General features: G+C 38.1%; 1 protein-coding gene across 7 annotated transcripts in view; it reads right to left on the bottom strand.

Moving 5' to 3' along the window:
- The window catches only part of COBLL1 (cordon-bleu WH2 repeat protein like 1), a 145,146-nt gene that overhangs the window by 43,141 nt on the left and 89,906 nt on the right, over positions 1–12,099 (bottom strand). For 6 of the 7 annotated variants that reach the window (XM_030580688.1, XM_030580687.1, XM_030580684.1 and 3 more), the window contains exon 2: positions 9,263–9,448. In XM_030580688.1, coding sequence (XP_030436548.1) covers positions 9,263–9,354 — 92 coding nt within the window. In that variant the 5' untranslated portion in view covers positions 9,355–9,448. Of the gene's footprint in view, positions 1–9,262; positions 9,449–11,512; positions 11,548–12,099 lie in introns of those variants that run through there. The other variant, XM_030580690.1, reaches the window with a different exon arrangement.

Here is a 12,099-nt window from a genome sequence, read left to right as displayed (position 1 = left end):
ATATATTCCCAAATAGGAGCAGAGAAGACTTCATAAAAAGAAAGCAACAAAGTTGCATCAGAGAGCTTCCATGTACTACATACATACTATATATAAAAGTTACCCAATAAAAACTATGCTAAAAGAATATTAAAGGTTGCAGAGTCAAACATTCAGAAGTTAGTAAATGCCAGAATTAAGGTTGCCTGAAAAAACATCAGAGGAAGAGAAACCACCATCTCTCATCCACAGACACCAAATACCCAATAGCCTGGCTCTGTAGCCCAGTGGTTAGAGCACTCACCTGGGATTTTCAGACAGGCTTTCCATATCCCAGGCCAGGGCCATAACTACCAGGCTGTAGAGTTTCAGAGACATCCTGGAGCTAAGAAAACTTCCCAAAGAGATTTTAATCATAATCCAGTATCAGAGGGGTAGCCGTGTTAGTCAGTATCCACAAAAACAATGAAGAGTCCAGTGGCACCTTAAAGACTAACAGATTTATTTGGGCATATGCTTTCCTGGGTAAAAAACCCATTTCTTCAGATGCATGGAGTGAAAATTACAGATGAAGGCATAAATATACTGACACATGAAGAGAAGGGAGTTACCTTACAAATGGAGAACCAGTATTGACAAGGCCAATTCAATCAGCGTGGATGTGGTCCACTCCCAATAACTGAGGAGGTGTCAATACCAAGAGAGGGAAAATTGCTTTTGCAATGAGCCATCCACTCTCAGTCCCTATTCAAGCGCAAATTAATGGTGTTAAATATGCAAATGAATTATAGCTCTCCAATTTCTCTTTGAAGTCTGTTATTGAAGTTTTGTTGTTGTTGCTGTTGTTGTTGAAGTATGGCTACTTTTAAATCTGTTATAGAATGTCCAGGGAGATTGAGGTGCTATCCTACTGACTTTTGTATGTTACCATTCCTGATATCTGATTTATGTCCATTTATTCTTTTAGACAGACAGTAGAGACTGTCCGGTTTGGCCAATGTACATGGCAAAGGGCCACGCTGGCGCATGATGGCATATATCACATTAGTAGGTGCTCAGGTGAATGGTATGGCTGATGGTATGGCCCCTGATGGTATGGCTCATGTGGCTGGGTCCTCTGATGGTGTCGCTGGAGTAGATATGGGAACAGAGTAAGCAACAGGGTCTGTCACAGGGATTGGTTCCCGAGTTAGTGTTTCTGTGGTCTGAGAGGGAGGGATCGTTTTCCAGGATAGGTTGTAGATCGTTGATGACGATAATCCAGACACACAAGGAGGCCGAAGTAATGTTGCACAGACAAACTTAATTCTGGCATTTCCTAACTTCTGAGTTGACTACAACCATAATGTTCTTTACTATGTTTTTTTTTTAAACATAGTAATATGATATATTATTGCAGGAAGTGGAAAAGCTGTGGTCCATTTCCTCAGCACCAACTTCCTATACACACAGCCTTGTGGTGAAGGGATTAATTCATTAGCATTGGAACATAACTTAAATTTCTAGGAGCATATCAAAGCAAATATAGGATGTTCAAAATCCATACACAGTCCCAAAGCAATCATGAAACTGAGCAGACTGAGGCAGTGTTGTCTAGAATTTTGTCCTAGGCACAATTCTGTGAATAAAATTATTTTGAAGGAGAATAGGTAACTCAAAGTTATCTTCACAGACATAAGACACAGAAAGACTTGTCTTTGCTTAGCAGAGACTGAATGTAAGCAATAGGAGGAGAGGTTTGTTGTTTTTTTTAATGCTGTGATTTAATTTTTAACTTTTAAAATTAACCCAGGTTACGATTCCTGCATTTAAACTAGTTCTTGCCGCTTCTAGCGCTATTTATTTCCTGAGCAAGCTTCATTCAGGCTTCAAAGCTGGAATCATAGCCCTGGACACACAACAAAACAAGCACATTTTCAAATGTTAGAATTATTCAAAAGAACATACTTATACATTCAGGATCAGGTTAGCAGAGGGATGCTTTACAGTCCATCTGCCACCACTGAGTACTAAGATATTATAGGCTAAATTCTGCTCTATTTTTATGTTTATTCTTCCCTCTTCATCTTCTAGAGGAAAGTCTCATTACCTGCTTAAGCAGCAGGAGGCAGCACTTGCCTGAAAAAAAAATCTCATTCAAAAGCATCAAGTAACCCACAATCTTGTACTGTGTTTGTGTGGGAGGATGGAAGAAACAATTTCTGTGCTGTCATCCCGTCGGTACATGCCCGCCTGAGGAGTGCAGTGAGAAACTCATCTGTAAGCTCTTCACAAGATCAATTACATTTCCGCTCAAGGAAACCAGCCCTGAGCACTGATCTCACCCTTTCCCCTTCATACATCATCATTTTCTCTCCCATTGGCAGGAAGGAAGAAAGAAATTGCTGACCTCTTCCCTGTGCTCCCACCCTTGAAGAAGTCGTCCCTCCCACCCAAGTGATCACGGAGGACATAAAAACTGGGGGAGTGGCAAATAATGAAGAGGACAGTTCACTGATTCAGAGCAATCTGAATCACTTGGTGTACTGGGAAAACAAATGTGTGTTTTAATGAGGCTAAATGTAAATGTGTACATCCAAAAAACAAAGAATTAAGACCTTACTTTCAGGATGGGGGACTTTATCCTGGGAAGCAGTGACTGTGAGAAAGATTTGGTGGTTGTGGTGAATAAGCAGCTGAACACAAGCTCCCATCGTCACACTGTGGCCAAGAGAGCCAATGCAATCCTAGGATGCACCAACAGGAGAATCTCAAGTAGGAGCAGAGAGGTTAATTTACCTCTGTATCTGGCATTGGTATAACTGCTGATGTAATACTGTGTCCAACTCTGGTGCCCAAAATTCAAGAAGGAAGTTTATAAATTGGAGCAGATTCAGAAAAGAGCCATAAGAATGATTAAAGGATTAGAGAACAAGCCTTCTAGTGACAGACTCAAAGACTTCCAACTATTTAAACTGAACAAAGAGAAGGTTAAGGGGTAACTTGATTAGAGTCTGTTAAGTATATACATGGAAACTATTTATCATTGGGCTTTTCAATCTAGCAGAGAAAGGTATAACAATTCCTGTATATGGAAATTGAAGCTAGACAAATTCAGACGGAAAATAAGGTGTAAATGTTTAACACAGAGTTATTAACCTTAGAAACAATTTACCATGAGTCTTGGGGGGTTCTGCATCACTGAATTTTTAAATCAAAATTGGATGCTTTTCTAAAAGATACCCTCTTGATATGATTTTGAGGAAATTCTCTGGCCTGTGTTATACAGGGGGTCAGACTACATGATCACAATGGTCCCTTCTGGTCTTGGAATCTATGAATCTCAGTGGACAGAAGGAAAGAGGATGGGCTGCTGAGACTGACCATTGCATTCTCATCTCCCTATGGCAGAACAAGACAAGACACAGTGACTCCATCAGCTTAATGGCTCCCAGTTTATCGACAGAACTATCTATTAATTTTATTTAAAAGGTTGGCAACTAAACACAGACTCCAGCACTATCAGGTGGACATCCCTGGCCCTGGTGTTGCAGATGGGAGACAAGAGCAGAGACAAAGATCTCCTCCTTTACATATAAAGTGAACTATATTTTAGGCCTCCAAAAAATCCATTTCTCTGACCCTCTCCAAAATCCTAAACCCCAACTCAGTCCATACCGGGATGATCCCAGTGAACAACAGTGGGCTTCATTTGGAGTAGGGAAAAGGAGCGTGAAGAAGTATTTCACAAAACTTCCAAAATATTAATGTAGAGAAGAGGCTAATGTTCAGTGCAGGAAGGTCCTCCTTGCTCTTATCTGCAGGTCTTCCTAGGCTGCTACTGTGGCTTGAAACAAATGTTTCATAGATTTATGACACCATTATCAAAATCTTAACCTTTAAAAGTGGATTTTGAAAGCAAACATATGAACCAGGATTGGGCAATGGCCCATTACTGTACGGTGTCTGAAACGAAAAGAAGCCAGCCACATTCTGTAGTATAAGTGACATCATCTCTCAATATTTTCTTCATTGCTAACACTAATGGGAATACTGGCTCACTAATGGGAAACTATGGAAAAAATATTACAAAGAAAGCTGAAATGAATTTAGTAAGAGAGGTCTTGCACAAGAAACTTTAGGCATCTGATTTCCCCACTGCTATATACTATCATCCCAAATGTCCTAACGCAAAAGGAAGAAATTAGCTCTGTGAACTTTAATGATATAAAATTAGATATATCTGAGTCACGTAAAACCTTTTATTGAAGAGAGCTTCATTATAATATTAGGAATTTCAGTGCCATAACTTTTCAGCCACATCTGTTTTCTCCTTTTCTAACCGAAGCTTAAATAAATGTGTTACTCTATTAAAAACACACATTAGAAGAACATTAAGGTTGTAAAATCAAGCACTCTCAAGTTAGTAGATGCACCCAAGACTATTCCTGAATCCTCCACTCTTATCCTAACCTCTTTGCAGCCAATTTAAGCTGTTCTTCCTTCTACCCTTTACATGCCTGAGAACCAGTAAGGGGAGCATGACAGCACAGGTATATGAGAAAGTCTCCTGGCCTCATTTCTAGTGTCTGGTACTATAGCACAGCCAGAACAACAGACACAGTAGTTGCACACAAAAAAAATGCTTGCTCAGTCCTGGATTGGAGCATGCTCAGTGAGCTCTATGAGGGCTGACCATGGTTAGTGTGATTCATATGAAACTCTGTGAAGATGGAGCATGCTCAGTGTAGAAAGAATGTTTGGAAAAATTAGCTGTCAGCCTCTAACAAACCTCTACCAAGCATGTGCAAACAGTGATTTTCACAGGTATGTAATCTGGCTAAATTTGGGTAGGTTTTAATGAGGAGAGCCAAAAAGGCATGTCTCTGACCCTAGGGCAACCACACTGCCAAATATCAAGTCCCTGCTCCAAAGCCTAGAAGCACAACAGCTTCTCGGGAAATTGTTGTAAGAACTTTTCAACACTGGCTAAAAATTTATTTTTCCTTAACCTCATTCTCCAAAATTGCTGAACCTTTTTGCTGAAACTTTCCAAAGCTTCAGACTGAGACAGAGACACAGCATGGAAAAACTCAGCTTCAATGGTTAGTCTGGCAAAGTTATAAGCAGCTGAACACAGGGTTTTATAATGGAGAGTATCCAGCAATCTGAACACACACACACACACACTCTCCCCCCGGCCTCCCCATCTTTTTTGATTGCATTTGTTTCTTCACATAAAATTATTTAAATGTTTCTATACCACTGAATTACTCTTTTGGCTTCTTGTTTTAATTCGTTCCCTGGAATTAAGATTTCACATCACATGTCTATGATTCGATAAGCACCAGTCCATAAAGTTTGTTTTCAACTGCTCCTTTTTTTTTGTTTTTTTTTTTCCTTTTTTGGAAGTTGATGCCATCCCAGAAAGTAAAGATAAAAATGCTTCAATGAGGCCCCTTGTTGTTGTAACACATAGTTGGTAGTTAAATAATTCCCAGCGTCGTGACTGACTCAAAGTAAATTGTGTCTACATGCCAAGTTACAGACGTAGCTGACACAGAAGGTCAAAAGGCAGAGTCCATAAGTAAATAATTGTTAAAAAGTAACCCAAATGACACTTCGGAGTAATTTTTAAAGTAGCATTTTCTGCTAAATTTTGTTTGATCTAAATATTTTTATAATCAACCTTCCATAAGACATCATAAAACTGATACAGCCACAAGAAAATGGTAGTTGATATGTTAATCTGACTAGCGGTATTAGTTAGTTAAAAAAAGTAAAACATATTTATAGTTATTCGGTGAATTATTCCAAATCTGAAACCTTCTTGTGCCATCAGATACCACATAGGACACAAACAAGGCTTTGCCATTCCTGTTTATTCTGGGTTGCTCTTTGCACATCCTCTATGTTGTTAAGTCACGTAAAATTTCCCAAATTATGTTTTTGTAGTCACAAATGGTATTTGCACACTTAAAGTATCTTTCCATCAGCCTCCAGTTTACCTGTTTCTCTGAACAGGTTTTTATTTTGTAATGAAATGTAATTATTTCTGCCTCCAGATGTCTTTTAAAGCAATGGAAAAAGATGTAATGTATGTTTACAACATGCTGAATCCTCTGAGGAGTGAGCAATAAATATTTGGGAACCTCTCATCACAACATAAGTTAAATAGATATACACACACAGAGAACTACTCACTGTTCACTTTCTAATCTCATTTTTAGCCCTGACTGGGAAGATTAACAAGAATTCTCTAGCCAACATAAAGGCCAAGATCATACAGTATTACTGGAAGGTTAGAAGGGAACAAACTATTTGTTTCCATTTCAATTAATAGTACTGGAACTACAGTGGTTAATGTTAGGTAACTTTTGCTCTGTGTAACTATGACTGCTCTTATACAGAGAACTGCAGAAATAGTTTGCAGCCAGGTTTCTTGTAAAAAGGTTTACAGAATTCAAATGAAGTACTCACACAGCCTACGTTTAACAACTAATGAGCCACAAGTCCTTAAGTTACCTAATGAACTTTTCTTCTGAAGGAACCAATGTTAGTAGTTAAAAGGTTAGCAGTAATGCCAGCCCAAACATTCAAAAATCGTAAGTCAGGCCCTGAAAAACAAACAACAAAAATCACTAAACTGGTTTAAAGTCATGTGATTTTTCAAAAGAATATATTTGGGGATCCTTTATCTTCTGGATTTTGAATCTTTAAGGTACATTTGGGTAACATTTCCAAGCTTTTCTCCCAAACCATGAAAGCTAGAAATGTATTTAAACAACAGCGAAGCTTCTCAGACAATCACCTAACTCCTGGAGTTTGGGCTTTTAGAACAACAAATACCACGAGGTTCACGATAAACATCATGAAAGTTGGCAGCACTGTGTTAGTAGTCATCAAAATTCTTCCAGATTGGGAAAAATCTATTTCATTTCCCTATGACTAATTGCTTATGCCTACATCTTCTTGCACTTTACTCCTCCCTTCCCCCCTCCCAAAACACAACGAACATACTCTTAAGGTAAAAACAGAATTTGTTAATGATTATAAATACAATAATTTTTTAAAACTAGGGCAGCAAAGCAGGCAAAGCTTGTTATTCACTAACTATACAGAGTAAAGCAACAAATTACTAGGAAGAATATCCCAAATGACTGGAAGTACACAAACCGATTTTAAAAAAATCCACCAAGGATGTAAATAACACAGATTCAGCACAGCTCTTCTGGAACAATTTGTAACTCACTAAGCTCAACTTAACTGCAAATTCAGCAAAGTGGGCTGTGCAGCAGAACACAGAAAACTGCACAGAGGCTTCATTCTATGGCATTCTGACACTTGGGCAAAGTGAAGAAATGCAGTTTGTTGTAAGAAAATATAACTTCCCTACTTTCTTTCCTGTGCCCGGTTTAAATGTCTATACTACACTAGATTTCAGCTCAGGAATTTTAAATCTGTTCTTGGGTCTAAACAGAGGAATGAATAAGACAAAAACCAAGAAGTTATTTGTTCATAATATATTTAGAACCAGGAAGATCTTACTATTTATCCACAAACTAACAATGCCAGCATACAACTGGACACATGATTAGTAATTTCTGCTCAAGACAGGCCCAAGACTAGAAAAAACACAGTTGTTGGAAGAGTATTTGCAGAGCAGAATGGTGAAACCTGCACAGTATCTCCCTGCACTACAAATGGGTCTAGCCAACACTAACAGCTGCTCACTTTCAAGAACAGTTTAAAAAAGACACACACACTCCCACCACTACACATAGTAAGCAGCAAAATCACCACGAAAAACACTAATTCATGGGATAACAAAACTGCTAAAAGAATCAGTATACTTTATGTTTTTAAATGACACATGAATGCCCACATTTTATCTGATAAACTTACGGGGGCACCTTCCTGAACACTGACAAATTATACAAGTCATGGTTTAGTTAGGTGCAAGAATAAGCAAAATTCCTTTATCAAAGTATCTTGGCATTCTCATAACCTCAGTACACGATTTCTTAAGATGTATCCTTTTTCCAGAAACACCAACCTCAAAGTTCTCTTTAAGATCATCTGGGGCCTAGAAAAGAACTACAAGACTTTGTCAATTACAGATCCGAGTGAATAAAGGACAAATATCACTCACTCTGTTAAGTGAAAGGCTTGCCCATTCTATTGAAGGTGAAAGTCTGCAAACATGAGCGAGCAAGCCATACATTTAAGGATACACTGCTTATTAAGTAATGAGAGGGATACAGCTGCTTACTAGTTTAGGTTACATAATGAAAAAAAATTGCAAAAAAACACAGGGACAACACAGAGGAAAGCAAGGAAGAGCAAAATATACATGTGGGTTCTTTATTTCATCTGCCAGACTGTGAAAGCAACAAGCTGGCATTTAACCTGCTGCAAATTATGCAAGCAACAGATTCATCTTTTCTTGTAAGGTCTGCCACGTTGAATTGAGATGGAATATACATTTTCCACTTTGCTTTAGGATACTAGGATTTCTGACTCCACCACAACAGCTAGTTTTCAGAGCTTTCTGAATTAGAGTGGGCTCAGTACACACAAAGGAAAGGCTCACTTAAATTTACTGGCTTGCATTCACAGTATGTTCTATTCTCTGATTGGCTTGACTTCAAGACATTCAGTTAAAACATTAATATAACAGAGGCTTATATAGAAAGCATCTATTTATTTTAAAATTTAGAGAGTTTGAAAGGATCAGAATCTTTTTGGCACCCATCATCATTTAGGACACAGTTTCTAGGATTCATTGCAATCTAGAAGTAGTAATGAGATTGGTGAGAAAATCTTGAAGGTATCACTTCCTATGTGAATAAGGTAACAGGTTACTCACTCTTGAATAACTGATTTAACTAGGAGGAAGAATGAATCGATTTTGTGGAGATGGGCAGCTACAGTCCCTCTACCTTGGATGCCTCCTTACTCAACACACACAACGACTTATAAAATGGATTTCATACCTTCCGTTCTTGCTAATTTGGTTCCTAACACTCCTTGCCATAAGTAAGTTTTTAATCTGAAAGTAGGGGCAGGGGACAACACACCTCTTTGGGAAAGAAAAAAAAAAGAGTATTGAAATATAGAACTATATACTTTAATTTTTCCCCTTTAACAAGTGATTAGTATCAGAGCACTCATTAAACAATGTATTTTCTTCAGCAGTACAAGTCTGAGTATGGATTTAAGGGCTGTATAAGTTTGTCCAGAAAGTATAACTGCAGACAGTAGGAACTGAGTGTCATTCTCAAAAAAAAATTCTATGCCATACCTGCCATTAACAATAGTAGATTTGATCACATCCCCTGGAAGGACCACCGATAATTCTATATCTTTATCAGTTATATTCTCTTTCTGTTCCATGGTGTAATTAATTGGTTCTGTATCATCAAATGAAGAAACTTCAAAGTCTTCTGTTTCAGATGGAGGAAGAGGAGCTTTAGTTTTAGCTTTTCTTCTGAAATAATAAAAAAGAATTAGGAAACCTTAACAAAAAATACAAGCAGCAGTACATTTTTATAGTACAACATAGTGTCAAAAATATTCAGTTGGTGAATAATTGTGCTCAACACAATGCTTTCCCTATGGCCAAACTGGAATATCAGAGTGAAAATGACCAATATTATATTACTTTCACTCTCATATTGTGCAAGCCAGGTGCCTGAATATCTCACAAAAGGATTGTTAAAATGTTGTTAATGGTGGTGAAGCACAAGAGAAATGTATGACTAACCCACACAAAGAATCCAATAAAACCAAACTGTATTCAGTTTTACATGGTGATTTTTCACACTGTAAATATAAAAAACCCCACAAAAACAAAACCACCTTCTATCATGCAACATGTATGTTTTTGGTTTTGTTTTTTGTTTTTTTAAAATAAAGAAAACAGTGTTTTTCTCATGTTGAAAAAGTAAGATCCCCCAGAAGATTTATTACATTCTGATAGTGAAACAGAGAAGTCATCATGTCATACAACAGTGCCACAGGAACTACGTTTTGTTGATGATATGCACATATTAAATCTACAGTGCACGTGGGCTTGGGAAAGTTTTACTTTTCCCAAAACATCTGTCTTTCTATATTAAGGATTTGAAAGAATTCAGTGATTACCTTTATGAGAGACTCTCAAAAATGGCAATGAAATTGCAAAAACCCAAAGGAAAAAAAATGTTTTCTATATATTATTATTAATTTGCTATATTCAAATGTTATTTTTGATAGTCTGTGTTGTCTGCTTGTTTGGCTTTGAAACTGGAGGGGCCGAAGTGAGCTACATGCAGCATCTTGCCTAGTTATATTGGTGCATCAGTAAAAACAACAACAATTTCACGCATGACCTATCAGCAACAATATTGTGTCATCACACCACCACTATCTCATTTCTCCTCCCCTTACAGTTAAAGCTGTGATATATCCTCCACAGAAATAGAAACAAAACATGGAAATAAACATGCAGTGTAATAAAAAAAGTTCTCATCTGCTGTGTCTGACTAGGATCATGCTATACTTTTTCCTTTAAAAAGAAGATACTATTAACTGATGCAGCCTGAAGTTTCTGTGCCAAACTCAGCTGTGACAAACTGTGGTATAAATTACCCACTGGATGTAAACTTATATTATGTGCAGCTTAAGTTGCAATATAGTGCAACTTGCACTTCTTTGAACAACAAGCAGGAGTGAAAAATGTACAAGAAAATACCACCACCACACATCTGTATACAGAGCACATACTTGTGCTAACCTAGGTTTTGAGGACAGCATTTTAAAAAAACTGGTAACAGAGTATAAATTTCCCCTTACACAGAAACCCCTTTTATTTAAATCAATCACCTTTGGAATTAATGTGTTTAAATTTCAGGGGAAAAGGTTTCTGAACTCAATCCTCAACAAGGTAGTTATTAAATTGCAAGAAGGCATTACTCAAAATTATGCTTTAAACTCTTGAAGTAATATCTCAGTTTGAAAGAACAACCAGAAATCAGTCTTCAGTGACAAAATATGTCAAGGCATTCAAAAAAATTTCCAGACACATGCAGTAGACTTTTCTTCCTTTGATGCCACAGTCATACTTTATTTACAGAAACTCTTCAGGAAGCTTGACAGCTTATTAAAAAAAATTCCTAGAACTTTAAAACATTGAGCTGAACATAAGGGAAGTATTTGGAAAAGTATGAACTTTATATTCAGTGGAAAAGGATATATTCCTGAAACATGTCCCCCAAAACGTACAGCTTAAGAAAAAGTTCATGTACAGAACTTCAAGGCATGTATTAACTTATATAATCTTTTTGCTTTTATATCCTTCAACATTCCCTTAACAGTTAGATGAAGTTACACTCACTACAAAAAACAAATAAATGTCAATATAGAAACATGCTTTTAAGTATCTGCATGTCCCGATTGAAAGCAATTTTTAATACAAGCTCAAAGAAATGTCAATTACTCTGATTACCTGCAATGACCTGCAATGCACAAAATTAAAACAAAGCTTTAGCATACAGAGAATAGAAACACATACCTTCCCTGCAAAAACAGAAGTTCAAAGGCACTTACACTTGAGAACAAACATCAAGGTCCACAGCAGCATTGCAAAACAAAACTATGTAACTACTAAATTGTGACAAGATTTCACATGACTAATCTGTCTGTTTCCGAAAGTACTTAAAGAGCTTTGAACTTCAAAAGTCCAAGTGGAATAATTTAACTGTTCACATCCTATACAGCAGTTCACAACCAGGGCTCGCAAGCCCTTTCAAGGGGGCCATGGGACACCGCAGCTGAAGTCCTGATCTGCGGCGCTCCCTGCGGGGCTGAAGCCTGGAATCCTAAGCCCTGGTAATTCCTGTGGGGCAGAAGCCCTGAGCCCCTGGACAAAGTTGGGGACATGGAGGGCATTGCCCCCCCCCCCACTGCAGCGCAAGAGCATGGCAGTCCTGGGAGCAGCTCCACACCTCCTCCCCCCACCACCCCAAACTCCTCTCCCCGTCCCCTGACCGGTTGAAGGCGGGAAGCCAGAGCCAGGCAGTGTGGGAGATCTACTGCTCTGTCTGGTGCCACGGAGCAGGGAGTGGCAGTGTTCCCTTGTCTCCTGCTGGTGCCACACAT

The sequence above is a fragment of the Gopherus evgoodei genome, chromosome 11, assembly GCF_007399415.2.
Source record: "Gopherus evgoodei ecotype Sinaloan lineage chromosome 11, rGopEvg1_v1.p, whole genome shotgun sequence".
NCBI classification, from domain to species: domain Eukaryota; kingdom Metazoa; phylum Chordata; order Testudines; family Testudinidae; genus Gopherus; species Gopherus evgoodei.
This window is presented reverse-complemented; position numbering and strand designations above follow the sequence as displayed.